We start from the raw sequence: 16,687 nt of genomic DNA, 5'->3' as shown, positions 1-16,687 counted from the left end.
ATTTTTGGTGATTTGGGTTTGATTATGTGAAAGAACAAGCACTGATGATTTCGTGGGTCAATGTTTGTGAGAAATTTTGAACTTTCGTCGTCTACTACCCCGCGAAAAGGGGTATTTAATTGAACAAATGTATACATTTGTTGTAAACATTATTTTTGTGACTGTAGTATGTAGAACATTGTGTCAAAACGATTTTCCAAAATTCCGACATTGAACGAAATTATATCAACGTACACAGAGACAGATTATACAGTAATAAACGGTAGTAGATAAACTTGCGTTATATTTTTAAATTGTCAATTATTCAATAGTCTCTTTTGGTCTTTGTATTGGATAGTTCGATCATGATTCTGCACGATCTGCCTTGAACTTTGGAAATTAGTATTAAATAAGCGAAACATCGCTTAATCGTCGTCGATTAGAACATCCGGACTGAAGCGACGATTTCGATGGAAAATGATTGCGTAGGATCGCAGTTGTTACATGATTTAAAACGTCGACAACGAACAGCCGCGTTCACTATCGCGTTCCTATCGAATTCCTACATTAAATCCATTACACGAAGGTGTGAGAAAGCAGCGAGGAGAAACGACAAAGGATTTACCGGAATAAATCTCTGTAGCGTTGTAACATACGCGCCCCGTTTCGTGGCAACACAATAGTCTAACAATCGCGTGTGCCGCCACGCGTATCCAATTTGTTCAATAATTCGTATATATAATATATATTTCTTATATGAATCATACACGGGCGGTCTCTTTCATCTTTCCCTCCCTATCATCTCAACATTTTTGCCAATACAAAAATTCACCCCAGTTAACAAAATTCTTCGATTCGGAACGGTTTCATTTCAAGGTTTCGAATTTCAAGGCCATCAACATTTTTTTTCAGTATTGACAATGGTTTTATGTCATCTAATATTGTAGCACACGCAAAAACGAGTTCAATGACATGTCGCATCATGACCTTCAAACGACCTTAATAGAAAAAAAAATGACACAAAAATCAATATTCTTTGCGTCCTGCACGAAAAAATGCTGATGACCTCGAAAAATCGAAAGAAAATCACCTTGAAAAGGAAAAGTATCACAATATTCGTTGTTCTTAGTCAAATGACTTTGCTAACTGTTATAGTTTTTCATTGGCAAAAATGTTCAGGTTTTAGGGAGCGCAAGATAAAAGAGACACCCTGTATACTTTATTTATATGTCTATACGTATCCACGCGCGTGTGTATACAGGGCAAATCGCCTAATACTGGATTCACGAACGAATAAACAATTTAATTCGTTTAATCTACTATTTTAAATGTCACTTATTGAATTTTGCCATAAATAAAATTCGCAATTTAATTATGTCTAAGTTTGAAACGTTTAAATAGAAAATGATAAATAATACATATTTGAATGCACAAATCCATTGAGTAGAAAATGACAAAAAAACATTCGAATGAGTCCGATAATACAGTCCGGTTAATGACCCATTGTCAGAAAATAATGTGCCGAAAAATTCCCTGCAATATTTGCAGCATAATGTTTTTTTTTTCGACAAGCATTCGCGAGTGCAGATTTAGGCGATTAATTCTGTGTTCATGGGATACATAGAGGATGTCCGACAATTTCCAGCCACACACTGGTACCCACACAAGCACTTTGGAAATAGTTGCACAAAAGGTGTGCATTTCGAATCACTAAATGGTGTTTCATCAACATTTTCACATTTCAGTGAAAGATATTTTATAAGTAGAAAGAATTTGAAGATTTTACAGTGTTTAGGAATAGAGGTTACGCTTAATCTATACCTGCACGCGAATGGAAAATGAAAACAGGTAGAAAGAGTCCTAGTTGAAGAGGTAAGTTGTGTAATGTCGACTTGAGGCTACTATATCTACATCTACTGTCTCTTCGATTGTTCCATCCGCTTTGGTAGTCAAATATGATGCTAAATAAGGAGATTGTCGAACATCCTAAATATGACATACATATTACATGTATTTACAGAATGAGTTAGCAAGAACTGCCATCTCAAGTAAATCGTTATTGGACTGCAGAATTTTTATGCACTTTTATGCAAAATAAAAATGGTTCTGCATCGATTGAAAATTGAAATTTGTCCTTTCCTTGATCATTTCAACAGATTGGACTTTATCGACATTCTAAAATTTTATAATTTTTCTACTATTTTAAATTTCATCAACTCAACTTTGTCTTGAACGCATAAAATCCGCAGCCTACTCATTATGTATCAACTCGATCGAAAAATATTTTCAATGGATATAATATAATATAATGTATATAATATATTTTAAAATATACTGAGTGTTACTTTCAATGTTCCCGAAAGTAATCTTGATATCGGAAAAAATACGAGATATAAAAATGTAAAAGTCCATTCATAAGCATCATTTTTCTCATAAACCACAAAGATGACGAAAAAGCGTACTACTTTTCATAAGCAACATAATGTCGTATATAAACGTTTTATATATACTCTATCCATTTCATAAATGGAGGTGACCTACAATATTTCTTAATGCAACGTTACATATTTTTGATATCATATAAAAATCTATCTCAAGATGAACTAAACAATATGCCACATGAGTTTAAACGTCATACAACTGCAGGAATTGCATACAGCATGAGAAAAACGGTGACTAATTATTGAACACCCTGTATATTTGATATAAAATTTTTGGATCGAATAGGTACACAAGGATTAATTTCGTGACGTCAGTTCTTCTCGACTCGCCCCGTAGATACATGTATATGCGAGTCGCTCGAGCGTGTGAGTCTAATCGGGCGAAACATGATTCACATTCCCGTAATGATAAGCGTGTACACACAGACTCCCGTGATAGTGGTGTAGGATAAACATGAACCTGGTCAGCCATTCCGAAACGTAAATCGCGCTAACAAATCCATGACTGGGGCGATTCATTGTGTCCGAGGGGCTGGCTCGTGTTGTATTTACATTATTATTGTTTCCGCGTGGAGTGTTCTTGCCTTTTCAGTGCCGAGAGCGTGCAAATAGAACACTTGCTAATACACACGCATACACACACACGCACACATATGTACAGGAAAATGAAATCGAATCTATAAAACGGGGAAGCAGTTGTTGAAAAAATGTACGTAGCGCGTAGGGTGAGCTTAATGGTAACGTAAGAGACTTAATTTCGAATTACATCTAAATCATTGAGCCTGTACAGATACGTAATTGTAATGGTCGGGATTCGGTGACCGACTTACAAAATAATTCTACGTAGAGCCCTTATTGTTGGTAGAATTTATTGGTACTTAGGACTCGAGTACTTGGATACAGAATCGTTGCAAAAACGAGTACTCAGACAGTAGTAATACTTAGATTCAAGTTCTTAAGGTACACAAACGATGCAGATTCGAAAAACTCAGGTACTCAAATAATTTAGATTAACAAATCAGGTACTCAATTAATTTAGATCCAAAAATTCTGGTACTCGTTCAACTTGGATATAAATATTCAGGTACTCCTGCAAATTAGATACGAGTACTCACGTATTCACTTCATTTAGGAATGAAGTACTCAAGTATTCACTTTGTTTAGAAAATGAGTACTTGGGTACTCTTACAATTTAGATCTTAGCACTCGACTGTACGGGTACTCATACAATTTAGCCTCGAGTATTTAGATACTCGATTTAAACCCGAGTACTCAAATACTTAGATAGTCAATTTTAATCTGAGTATTCAGGAATTTGATTTCGAGTTGAGTACACAGATACTCACTTCAGACTTGTAGTATACAGATGTTCGATTTAAATCCTGGTACTCAGGTACTCGATTTAGACTTGTGTAATGGGATAATTAATTTAGATTTGTGTACTAAGGTACTCAATTTAGACTTATATACTAAGATACTCAATTACAATCGAGTACTCGGATACTCAATATAGACTTGAATAGTAGGATACTCAATTACGTCCGACTATTCGTTCAATGAAAAACCCAGTATCCGAGTACTGTGTTGTCGAATCAATTAGAATCCGAGTACCCTGAAACTCAATTTAAATTCGAATGTATCTAAGTACTCGAATAACCAGTTAATTTGGCTTTGAGCACCAGAATATACCCCAATATATTTTTCAATTTATTCATTTAGGATTATAACCAGTACTGAGTACTCAGATATCCGCGTAAGAGCTCTACAATTCTACGTCTACATCGACTCTCTTCAAGGAATGTTTGGTTCCCCCCTCTTTCTACAATATAAAAATCATTTAGTTACCAAGTAAAAACCAATTAAAAATCATTTCGTCACTGAAACTCGTGCGAATGGTCTTCAATAAAATCCTATTTCTCAAAATCAATCTTTCGGATGTAAAAAACAGCATTCCACCAAAAAATCGGCTGTACAGAAAAGGAGTTTTGTGTCTCAAAAGGACGACTAAAAAGGAAGAATGTAGAAAATAGAAGAAAACAGCGCAGAATATCTTTCCGATTTTCCTTCTATTCAAGAAACCTTTGGCGTTCCTCGCGCGGTCCGATTCTTAATTAAATCATTAAAATATATATATATTAAACGCACGCAAAGTCTTTTGATTCGGTGACACTATATGATCGTCATGCTCGATCCTCTCGACTCATGCAAACAGCCAAACGCAATTTCACGTGTGTATGTACGTATAATAATAATAATAGTAATAATAATAAAAGTAAGAAACGAAAAAAATTACAGGTGGAATAAGGGAGAAGGGTTTCCAATATAAATTTATGCTATACGAACATAAAAAAACAAATAATATACATCTCGTGTGTTCGCGTGATAAAGAAAATACAAATGAAACAGCAGGAAGAGACTCAGATATAATATAGATCGTAGATCCTTGCAGCCAGCAATCGTTGTTGGACTGTGGACTGTCTGGTGTGTCTCGATGCAACGGCTCTTTCTCAGCACATTTAATCAACGGATAAGTTCTTATGTACAATTCAATTATTAGAGCTTTACAATTTCCATTTATAACAAAGAGATAGACACAAGGAGAGTAAATCGAAGAAGCGTGGGGTTCGTCGCGACGCGAAACGCGGTTCAAGCGTTTCTTTCCCGCAGAGAGCTGCTCTATTATGTATTTCCATCATTTTCCTTTTCTCAGGATTTTCCCTTTTCCGTTTTCCGGGGCGCCCTAAAGCACGTTGAAACACAAAATGAACGTTCGAACGCATCATCCGCGGATATATCATCTGTACAAGATATACTACGGAAATATACATCTCACACAAGACTCGTTAATTAGAAAAAGGTTCGTTCGTTCGTTCGTTCGTATATTCCATTTTTTCTTTTGCCAAGAAAATTCGCCTCGCTCCTCCTCGCGAGCCAAAACAATGGTGACCAGCCATGGATTTATATACCAACGTCTGAGGTAAAAATGAAAAATCTCTAAAGGGGGCGGCGGGATACGGGGGGGGGGAGAATAAGCGGGAGAGGGGGGACCGGGACAGGAGCGATGACGTCGAACCTACTAATTACAAGAGAAATTTTGAGCTCCGTTAAATACAAGGAAGTCTACGATAAACAACTAATATCATACAGCTACTGTCATCGTGCCCAAATTTACTCTCGCTGACGCAACAATACGATAGTTCGTTATAATAATAATAATAATAATAATTATAATAATATTAATAATAATCTCAAAAAAAACCGAAATCGGTACGAAACACGAAAAATAGATGGGTAGTCGCGAGCCACGAGAACGCAACTGCACAACTGCAAAATATCGCTCGAAACGATACAGGTGTCCGAGTGTGTGGATGTATGTATGTAAACTGATTTACAAAAAAAGAAGAAACGAACTGGAAATCTCTTGTAAAAAATGTGTGTCGGTAATATCGGACGCTGATCCCCCGAACATCGTTTGCTAATACTCGTGGCCATGAACATCTATATGTCATTTGGATTAACCGGACTCGTTGATTCTTCAAACGAACAAAAAAAAAAGCAGAAGAGAGGACGAAGATAATTTATTCTTTTTATGCTCGTTACCTTCGCTCCCGTGGACCAAAACGAGTCACGTCCACGCTTGTTTTCGTTTTGTTTTTTTTTTTCGTGGTCAATTGCACGCGTTGTTTGCTTCTCGTTTGTATTATTTCTTCTTCTTTTTTTTTTGTCGTTTTCGTTTTGCTTCTCATGCACGCGCAATTATATGCGGTAATTATACGCGATAACGTTGATTGTGTATATGTGTTTTTTGTGTGTACGTATATGTGTTTTTTCCGACACGTTCCGTGCCTTTTAATTTTTGTTTTTTTTTTCTTTCAGGATTATACGTATGGTAACAACGCTTCGTCTACACAATGGGTTTGAGTTCTTACGACTGCGCTGTGAGCGTAAGCTTGGGTACAACGAATATTCTCTTAACAAGTAATCATCAGTATCTTTCTCGAACGTCGAGAGACGACATCCTTTTATAATCACGATATGTCTTCCCACGGCGTTTCTCTTGTGTGTTTTCCTTTTCCTTTTCTTTCCTTTCGTTTTTGTTTTTTTTTTTAAATGGTACCTTAGAATAGCTTCACGCCTGCTAGGCCGTTTAAAATTGGTCCACCAGCAGGTCGCAGATCTCTACTGACATCGATTCCTTACTCGAGCGCACTGTCAAGCGGAACATCTGGAAAATTAGGTATAGTTAGTCATTCATCTCCATTGAAGCATTGTTGCTTGGATCATCTAATAATTTTAATGTGTTGGCAATAATATATCGACATTCCCAAGTTCTTCTAATCTTTCTATTGCTTTAACGCAAGGTTTACGGAGCACTAAAGCTGACTATTTTACGTTATTTTATAAAACCAAGAACATGTCTGTCTATTTGTTATGTATACCTAAAGAAATAAATTTGTTGAATAATTCCTCTTATAGTTTTACAATCTCTAGTATTAAATTTCAACTACTCATTTTTATATTTTTATCTGGAACGATCCCTATCTAGTGGATAAAAGCAAACCTTAAAATAAGTTCAAAATGTATTTTCTTTAAGTTTAACAACATATTAAAATTTAGAAATGAAAAGGTTTGATCCAAGTCCGCATGGTTGAGTATAAGTATAAATTACCTGCGCTTGTTTATTAGGTTCCAAACGCAGCAAACACCCTACTTGTTGTGCCCTCATGTGTACGATACCCGCGCAGACGAAGTTATCGGGATTCGGGTCGATACCGTCAAGCAACTGCATTCCGAATCCTTGCAGTTTCGTGCGGACCTGCGCGAGATCTATTGGCTGCTGGGCCTTGAATATCTTCTGCGAACGCTGTTGATTAGCTCTGCAACACAATATTCGATTTTCACATGCGTACAATATTTAACTCGAAGAATACAGTCAGACTCAATAGATACATGCCGTTTAATTTTTTTGCGACTTACATATCAAGGTGACCTTGAATTTTTTCAACGATCGATGCCTTTCTTTTAAATACTATAGTAGTGTAACTTTTTTAGCTTTATACTACTTTATACTAACGTAATTTTATCATCTTATACGAATGTAACCTTGAGTTGACCTTGAATCTCAAAATCAACAAAATCCTATGTATAATTAAAGACGTGAATACTAGGAGGTAATCACTCCCAAAATATAGTACGTACACAGACGTATACTTCAGACAAAATAAGAACGACTTAACATTAGAACTATCGACCCCGTTAGAATAAAGATTTTTTCTTTTACAATTCGTGAAGTTATAGAAATATTTTCCTGAGAAATTTCTTAGTATACTTTTTATTCAAGCAAATACATGCTACTACAAAAATCCTATGAAATCTGAATAAATTCAATCCTATTATTATTATAAAGGTATGTAGGGTTATATAAGGGCATATAGGTATTTCAGGCTCGGTAGTTCTAGTGTTAAAGAAACGTTTTAATAAATTTTAAACAGTCTAACATACCCTCCAAGGTTCTTCCATCGCGCGAAGAACGACTCTCCGTTCATCTCCGTCGGTTCAAAGAACTTGTTGATCGTCAACGGTAGTTTCATCGTAATCTTCTGTGGCACGTTGTTGTAAATAAAAGAGATGAGCATACTCGGCGCATCTGCGAGGATGGAAAACAATTGAATGGCATGTTAGCAACGATCAATTTGACTCGCGTCTAACTTTAATCATTCTTAGAACGTTAGTGTCGTTATGCAACATGTTTTCCCGTACCGTTGTAGTCGTCAATACATTCCGCGTTAATTATCTGTTGAATCTGAGCACCAGCCTCCAGGACTGGATCGACCGGCTTCACTTGCACGGCCAGTTTCGCTTGGTTCTCCTCCGTCCAGGAGAGTTGAGTTTGAAAACTGTGTAGAGCGTATTGAGTCTTGTTGCCGTAGAACAAACTGACACGTCCCAAATTTTGTCTGAACTCCGACTTCACGCCGATTTGGATTAGATCGTTCTCGAATAGCACGCCGTTGTTTTTACAAACGAACCTGGAAAACGCAGAATTAATATAAAACTAAAATAAGATTGACTGGTGGGAGAACCCACCGTCCTTAAAGGTCACGTCTTACTTTTTGGGATTGTACGTGTTTTGGGCACCGTTCGTAGCACCAACTTTGTTCGATATATTATAAATATCTCCCAACACGTCGAGAAGAACCCCTGTATTGCTTGCCGGCTGAGAAGATGGCGGTGTGGAAAGCCCTAACAGATCTGCCGATGTGTTGTTAACAGTCGCTGCAGCGGCTGCAGGTGCTTCCGCATGATGATTAGCATTCGGCGCGGGACTTTTACTTTCCCTAATTTCATTCTCGGGCACCCGGCCAGGCTTCTTCTTTTTCAACACGGCGAGAATCGAGGATTCTCTTTCTGGGAATGCGGGCATCTCTTCCAAAACGGTAGCCTTCAAGAAAAATTGAAACCATTAATCATACGTTCTAGTATACTTGTGCTGGTCATTATGAAAGTGGTGTAAGTGGAAAAACAAAAAAAATTTCAATTTTCATGGTTTTCATGGTAAATTTACGAAACATTTTCCGCCATAATAGAAAAATACTTTTTAACATATTCAAATGTGGACATACACCATTTTCATTTTAGAAGATTGTTCTTACCAAGACTTCGCTGGATGCGATAATACTTAGTTGCAGGTACTCCGAAGCCCTCTGCTGCAATTCCGCGTCCGCGCTTCGTAAATTGTTGTGTTGTCGAAACACATCTTGTATTTGGCTTCTCATTTCGGGGAACAAGTTAATGAATTTGATATACGTCGATAACAACAATGCTCGAGTCATCGGGGAGCATAGGTGATACTAAAAATAGTTTTAATGTTAGTAGGTGAAATACGGTGACGAGTGTAGAGAAAATATTGAAAATTTACTTTGGAATGTAATAACTGAAATTGCACGGCTGGGGATGAACGTTGATCGCCAGCAATGAGATTTCCAAATTCGCCGAGTATATAGCCACCGACTTTGACCATGTTTGCGTGGCAAGCTGGCGCCTGCAAGGCCTGGAAAAGGAAAAATGAAGATGTCGGTAAATTGTTAGTGCTTTTGGGTGCATTTTAATTAGAGCTCTTACTGGTGAAGTATCTGAACACTCGGAGTACTCGTGTACTCTTGCTTGCAAAGACGGTATTACTTTTTCCTCTTTCATTTTCTTCTAATATGTATTATTTGCAAGAAAAACTATGGCTAGTATTAGCGTGATCACCCTGTATAAATTCTATATCTATAATTTAGATGTTATATAGGCGATAGAAACTAGGCTCAAGGTCACTTCAAGTTCATTTCGAGGTCGTAATACTCTACATTGTTAAATTCATCTTGAAAGATTATGCATGTATCGAAGTACTCTAAATTGAGTAGATCCCCAAGTACTCTGATCCAAAGCGACAAGTAAGAGCCCCGATGAATTATATTTGTAAACAATTACCTCGAACACGGTTTTCGCGGCGTATCCCTGCACGTCGTCTCTGTTGATGACTATCTGGATGACTCTGTACCAAACCTCTTCCGATACGTAGTCACCAGCTATCCTAATGAGATTCAATATAACGTCAACGTACCAAGTGTAATCGGTCGCGTACTTTTCAGCCAAAATTGCAACCTTTAGAACCATCTCCTCCCGAATCGAATAGTCGGCCGTTTCGAGATAGTTCAACATCTCCTGTACTATTTCCTCGGCGTTGCTCTTGTCGCACAGAGCGTACAGAAGGTCGACGGCCTGTTGCCTGACGGACACGTCCTTCTCCATTTTCATCGATAGTATAACGACCTCTTGATGCTTTTTCACGGCGTCGTGCGACAGCTCGGACCTGGCCAAATGACACATGGACTCCAGGGCCAAGTAGCGGAGATTGGTCTCACGGTTCGACAGAAATTGGCCGAGTTGATTGCACGCTCTAACCGACAATGGTAGCTCGCTGTCGTTGTGTATAATTAAACTAATCGCCTCGAACAGCACCGCGTTCTTCGCATTCGAGTGCTGCACTTTCTTCGATTTCGGCGGCTCCTGCGCTTTGTTCAATATGGTCTCTAGACACTCGTTTAACCTGCCCCTCACACCCGGATCCTCGGCTGTCAAAATGTTAATCGTTCAAAGTTAAATTGCTTTCCAACGACGGCGCACAGTGGGCTATTTGATTTGAGAAAGCGCAAAAAATTTTCAGAAGCATCCCAAAATGAACAAATTTAATACACGTAGCTAATCGAACATTCTGGCCATAATGTGTTAGAACTTTTTTTCACGTGTTTCATATGCATTTTTTATCTCAGAATGTTGTAGCTGACGATAAGACAAATAACGCTAGAATAGTTTTTCTCCGATTTTTCAGGCGAAATAGCCTACCATGCGACGATACGTTAAGCACCTAAACAGAAAGCTATCGATATCGTTCTCATCGTTCTCATTTCCGTTTAGGTGCTTAGTTAAAAAGAATGAAATCAAGATAATATACCAGGCGGAGTGTAATTCTGTAGTAATCGCAGTAATTTAATGGACAACCATGGTGCTGGCACAAAATAATATGTATAATCCTGTAGGTCTGTGTAGCTCGATGTCACAATCTAAGGAGATAGAGCAAATATCAAAGAGCTATCCTTCAACCGTCTCTGTCCGAAATTAAGAAACAAATGTGCCATACCCTGCTCAGTCTTGAGACTGCCAAGCTAACGCATCCCTTGTACTCGTCTGGGTTTCTTTTTACAAGTGCATCGATTAGGGATGCTGCCGCAGTAACAACGCCAAGATGCTGATCGTTCAATAAATGAACTATACGCGAAGTCCATTCTCCTCCGGGAACAACATCTGGCGCTGTACGCAATAGTCTTAACAAACATAGTGCTGCACTTTGTTTCACTACGTCCATAGTGTCTCTGTAAATGCAGAATGAGACAAATGTTCAAATCCATAATCGTAAATTGAAAATATGAGAACTAGATACGAGTCGGGTTCTTGAAAATTTCGAGATTCCCGAAAATTCTTGAAAATCTCGAAATTTTTGAGAACCCGCACACCTCTAATGAGAATGCGTCCCGTATACCTGGTGTAAATAAAATAATTGTTGCAAGAACCTACCCGGAAACAAGCAGTTTTGGTATTTCGTTACCAAAAGCCTCGGCCATTTCCTTGCTGCCAATATTGGCAATGCATTGAAGCGCAAGATTAACGTGAATCGGATTACGGGATCCAAGATCGTTCTTTATACTTTGAATAATCAACTTAATGAGATCGCTATTCGTATTTACTAAAACTGATATGAAAAGGTATCCCTGAAACGAGCAAAATAATTCTATTAAATTCTCTCTGAAAAATATAATGAAATACTTTTAATTACTTACAATTATAAGATACTTACAATTTGTTTTTCTGAGTACTTATTGGACGAAAGTAAATTGACAGCCTCCATATGGCCAAAGTCAATGTCGTGACCAAGGAGAAAAATGAAAAGAAGCTTGCAGACATACTTCTTCTTTTGATAACCATCTAATGGTTTGTCTCCTTTAAATTTACTCCGAATATTTGCCAATTCTTTGTTTATTCTCTTGATTTCTGCTTCTTTACTTTTGCCTGGTGGAACCAATGGTCATGTATTTAATATTTCAGAATTTACATGTAATTGTACAAGCTATTAATGCATACAAAATATATACAAATATTTAGTGTGTATACATTGTATATACAAGTGAACATTTGTCATAGTTTTCATAGGAAAGTATAATGGCTACATGCCACTTGGACTGGCATCAAAGTATGCATGTATTGATTTGCTCTACATAGACTTTTTATTCTAAAGATTGATTCGACATATCAGTGTGTAATTATTTTTATAAAAATTTCTTCAAGGAACTCAGAGTGTTAGCCGTGATAGATGTTTATTACATTACGCCAAGTATTACATATTAGTGTACAAGAGACAAGTCATAATCACACACAGATATGACTATATCAGAGCTCCGCCCCCTGTCTCCTACTCTCTGCTGCCTCAAAATACTTTGCGTGTTGCATTAGTTTCAATGGCATCATATCTCTGAATGGATAGAAGACAGAGAAAAATTTCAATGAACCAAATACAAGCTTCTGTTCCTGGTTATCTAATGCTATAATGTTGCTTATAAACAAGACAGTCGTATAATCCAATACAATATAAAGCATGTAAAACTACCTTGTACAAAAGGTATATTAATGAAACATTGTATACTAAATTCAACTCACAATTCCTGATATCGGAAATGAACACAGCCAGTCCACGCATTCCATCTCCTCTCACAGCCGGCATTTTGTCCTCTTCTTAGAAACCACCTGTGAAGCAGAGTACATTGAAAGGTACCGGTGTGCGGTACAGAGCGCATCGAGTCTGCACATTTATTAGCCATCCAACGGTCGATCTTTCGCAACAGCTGCAAAAAGGCTTACCGAATGTAATTGCATCAACAAGTTTTAATATATGAAATTTGCAAAGTGAATCGAGCGACATACAGTACAAAATTTGAAAAATGAATCGAGCTTTATACACAATGAAATTTTCTTTAATAAATTGTTTCTACTTGCGGTATCGAGTGATATAGCAGTGTTTCGAGTCGGAAATTTCGTGCACGTTATTTCGTCGGTTACGGTGCACGATCATTTAATGACACACGGTCGCCCATACGAGGAGAACGGGGCTCAAAAAAAGCGGTCCGTGCGCGATTCGTTGATTAAGAGTGCTCGAGGCGACGAGCCCTTCGGTGCCGAGAGCAACTTTGAAAAATCGTTCCGGTGCATCGGTGTACCGAGCGGTGAATATCGGTGCTCGAGAGCAGCCAGCACGAAAGAGAGAGACAGAGAAATCGTGGAAGATAAGGCGGGCACGAAACCGCGAACGAAATACCGAGACGCTCGAAAGGAAAATCGAGCGATTAAGCCGGTGCCGCGTCCTAGATTCCGCTTGCCAAACACTTTTTGACAGCAGTGCCGTGCGAACGTTGATAGTGGCACCCGTTACGTGAAAACTTTTCGGGAACGGTTTCGGCAGCGGCGCGGACCGTGGCAACGACCGTCGTAATATATCGAGGAAATCGTGGTGCATCGATCGTGCGAGCGAGACCACGATTTCGAAGACGGGGGAGGACACCAGTGTCTTTTTATCTGGCCCGCAAAAAGAGCTGTCGTGTACGAGAGAGGCCAAGAGAGTGGCCACCAAGCGCGACTATATGGTTTTCGCTGGCCGAGAGGTTATACGGTCCGCGCGCCGATTATACGATCTGTTTCGGGTACATACCGATCGGAGTTAGGGTAACTTTCACGCACGGCTCGATCACGCAGCACTCGGTAGGCGTGAAACTATTCGCGAGTCGGTGCCAGAGATTTCGTGGCTGTCGCCATTTGCAACCGCTGACTAGCTGACGGCTGCCCGTCAAATGCCACTGCGCCTGCGCCCTGCCCGTTGCGCAGCCAAATTCGTATTTCGAATCGCGGAAAATCGCATTGATTCTTAACATTTTTATCATTACCGTGCCGATCGTTGTCCACTCGGAATTCGAAACGAAACGATGCCGTTTGTTGCTTTAATTGTTTCGGATCAGCAGAAAGTATAGAACACAGTGATATGTCAATGGATGACACGACTCGTTGAATGTCAGCCGATTTTTCTATGCTTCGACCATGACAAGTGTAATGGTAAAATATCTTCAATTATTTAATTGAGCCGTGTTAGCAATCTTTGCTCGTTTATTTCGCTGGCTTTATTAGCTATGTTAAACTGTTTAAGAACTTCGTTATTTAATCGAGTCAATGTGTTAATTGCATACACCCGGGTAATAGGCTATAATCGCCGGTCACCGGTGACTCCCACAGCGCTACCGGCTAATTTAGTGTCGGTCATCGGAGACCTCCATGAAATTCGTGTGAAATAAATATACTGATGCAATAAACATCACAATTGCCTTTCGTCGATGATTTACCGCAACCGATAAATTAAACGACGGTCACCGGTGAAACCCATGGCATCTGTTAATTGAAACCACCGATGCGACAGTCACAGCAACTACCGTCAACCGAGTATCGGTCACCGGTGACCGTCACGACACTTGTCTAAATCTATCAATGTGCCAAACAGTAATAAAATTCATACTCAAATAATTTTTCTATAAAATTACCTTTATAACTAATTTAACCGTAATTGTCAATCACTGGTGACACCAAGGATGCCATTGGAAAATTTTAGCGACGGTCACCAGTGACCCCCATGAGATTTATGGCAATTAAATCCACCAATGCAACAATTATCGTAATTACCTTCAATCGAGTGTTGGGCAACGATGACCCCCACTGTACTGAACATACCAAATAATTTTTAATTAAAAATTTAGATTAACGGTGACATACAAAGGAAACATACAAAACTTGTTTGGCAGTCAATGTTTTAACAGTGTCATGACATTTGTAGAATATGGGTGTGCAATACAATTTATGTTTACAAAACAATGCTCTTTTATTGAACATTCATGTCAACGTATATGTACAAAGAACGAGTTAATGTTGCATCAATCCAAAACTTCATAACAAATGCATCCATCTTCGATTTTTCTTAGTTGGATACCTGCTGCTGTATTTTTTCTAGTAACATTTCCATCCTGTCTTTCATCACAGGTTGTCCTTTCCTAGTCTTCTTCGAAAGTCTCTTATAAGTTTGCATTCTTTTTTCTTTATACTTTTTGAGCGCTTCGTCTTTTTCTGACTTTACTCTTGTGGCCTCTTCTTTTCTTTTCCTCTTCTCATCCTTCTTGCGTAGGAACTCTCGCTTGGCTTTATGAAATGCACTCACTTTCTTTGGCTCTGTCCTACGAAAAATAAATTTAATTACATCAATGTTGTCATTGATCCTAAGGGGAGGAGGAATTGTGAAATACATACTGTTGATCATTTTCATTCTGATCACCAATTTTCAATGAAACTGACTGTTTTGGATCCTCTCGTTGGCTCTTGTCAAGGTCTTTGTAATAATCTCGTAAAATCGCCTTCTTCCTGCGCTCCTCCCATTGATTAACTGCCAAAATATCATAGTAATAAGAAACAGTACAATGATCCCACAACAAACGTCGTACAATCTAACCTATACGAGTGTGACTCGCGTGTTACACAGTCGAAGACATACTTTTGTATTTGTTGCTGTACTTTTGCGCTCGGTATTTCTTTTTGTCGAACGGCTTCTTCGTGTTCGTTCGATTTTCATCGTTGCTTTTCGAAGGTTGCTCGTTCGGTGTTGTTTTCACTCGTCCCTTCATGATCGTTGACAACGTTGACAAACTTCGCAAAGACGTTCATTTAGTACCGATGGTAAACGCAAGGGGGACTTAAGAGCAATCAACCAGCGCGACAAGTGACGGCAATTCAAATGGAATTCTGCCTTCCCTTATTCAATCTAACAATAAGCCGCGTTACACAATTGTAACACCGTCAATAGTTTAAATGTTTTAACACCTTGATTGGGAACAAAAATAATTGTCACTTTACATGAGCTTAGAGTGGAACGTTGATCAATTGCAATATTTAATTTGATTAATATGCTCTAGGATTTTGATTGAGAAACAAAAACAAACGTTATTTGTATAAATTTAGAGTTGGGCATTTAACGATTAAAATTTGTAATTTGATTAATTCAGATTGACGATTGGGCATTTTTATTAGGTTCAATTTACTGATCAGTGGTGAATATTGTTTGTTTATTCTGATGTTTATAAAGTAAGCAATGGAATAGGGAAGTTGTTTAAACATCAACAGGGTATTTATAAACAATTAGTGTTTCCTTGTTGGCAGGTGTACACGCAATGTCAGATACTGCGTGCGCGCTGTATATTAAACAAAGCGGACCATAAAAGAATGGCACTTGCACAATCAGTTCAATTTACCACGGACGCTTGTTGACGCGTTACGTATTCTCGGTTTATTCGTGGCAGTGACATTGGCCACTGCCACATTAAACTTGCGTGTAACGGCATTTTTTCACGCGCACCGAAGATAAAGGACGATAACCAACTGGTATCAGACATAACGGACAACTTGGTTCCTCTGTTTGCCATGTTGTAAACAAACTGACGACTCGATTTTACATCGTCAGTACAAACATCTTGCTTCTGCTAAAGAATGCGAATTCTTAGCCCACTTTCCAGAAACAATTTTACGCTAGACATTACCGAATACTAAAATTAATTGGCATGTGTTTTATAAAAATTACAATAATTTGA

At 38.4% G+C, this 16,687-nt stretch overlaps 2 protein-coding genes and 1 long non-coding RNA gene across 4 annotated transcripts; 1 reads left to right on the top strand and 2 right to left on the bottom strand.

Annotated features, from left to right (window-relative positions):
* The first annotated feature begins 1,372 nt into the window (after window positions 1-1,372).
* On the top strand, window positions 1,373-5,708 carry LOC143355554 (uncharacterized). The gene is made up of 2 exons (XR_013082521.1): window positions 1,373-3,867; window positions 3,947-5,708. It is a non-coding gene; the product is annotated as an uncharacterized LOC143355554 (long non-coding RNA).
* Ap-2alpha (adaptor protein complex 2, subunit alpha) lies at window positions 4,468-13,874 on the bottom strand. Of its 2 annotated transcripts, none has more exons than XM_076790462.1 (14): window positions 13,723-13,874; window positions 12,678-12,764; window positions 11,821-12,032; window positions 11,541-11,734; window positions 11,107-11,338; window positions 10,921-11,029; window positions 9,897-10,540; window positions 9,340-9,471; window positions 9,074-9,271; window positions 8,531-8,862; window positions 8,181-8,449; window positions 7,923-8,067; window positions 7,090-7,297; window positions 4,468-6,645 (listed from the first exon to the last, which is right to left on the bottom strand). In XM_076790462.1, the coding sequence occupies exons 2-14, from the start codon at window positions 12,739-12,741 to the stop codon at window positions 6,568-6,570; spliced, it is 2,817 nt and encodes a 938-aa protein (XP_076646577.1). In that variant the 5' UTR covers window positions 12,742-12,764; window positions 13,723-13,874; the 3' UTR covers window positions 4,468-6,567. The 2 variants fall into 2 exon arrangements, with proteins under 2 accessions (XP_076646577.1, XP_076646578.1); XM_076790463.1 differs by lacking the exon at window positions 13,723-13,874 and adding an exon at window positions 13,333-13,650.
* A 900-nt stretch (window positions 13,875-14,774) lies between these two features.
* LOC143355991 (uncharacterized) lies at window positions 14,775-15,788 on the bottom strand. Its single transcript, XM_076791282.1, has 3 exons — window positions 15,598-15,788; window positions 15,357-15,489; window positions 14,775-15,283 (listed from the first exon to the last, which is right to left on the bottom strand). The coding sequence occupies exons 1-3, from the start codon at window positions 15,725-15,727 to the stop codon at window positions 15,031-15,033; spliced, it is 516 nt and encodes a 171-aa protein (XP_076647397.1). The 5' UTR covers window positions 15,728-15,788; the 3' UTR covers window positions 14,775-15,030.
* Between the last annotated feature and the right edge of the window lie 899 nt (window positions 15,789-16,687).

Source organism: Halictus rubicundus, chromosome 7, assembly GCF_050948215.1.
Source record: "Halictus rubicundus isolate RS-2024b chromosome 7, iyHalRubi1_principal, whole genome shotgun sequence".
Taxonomy (NCBI): domain Eukaryota; kingdom Metazoa; phylum Arthropoda; class Insecta; order Hymenoptera; family Halictidae; genus Halictus; species Halictus rubicundus.
This window is presented reverse-complemented; position numbering and strand designations above follow the sequence as displayed.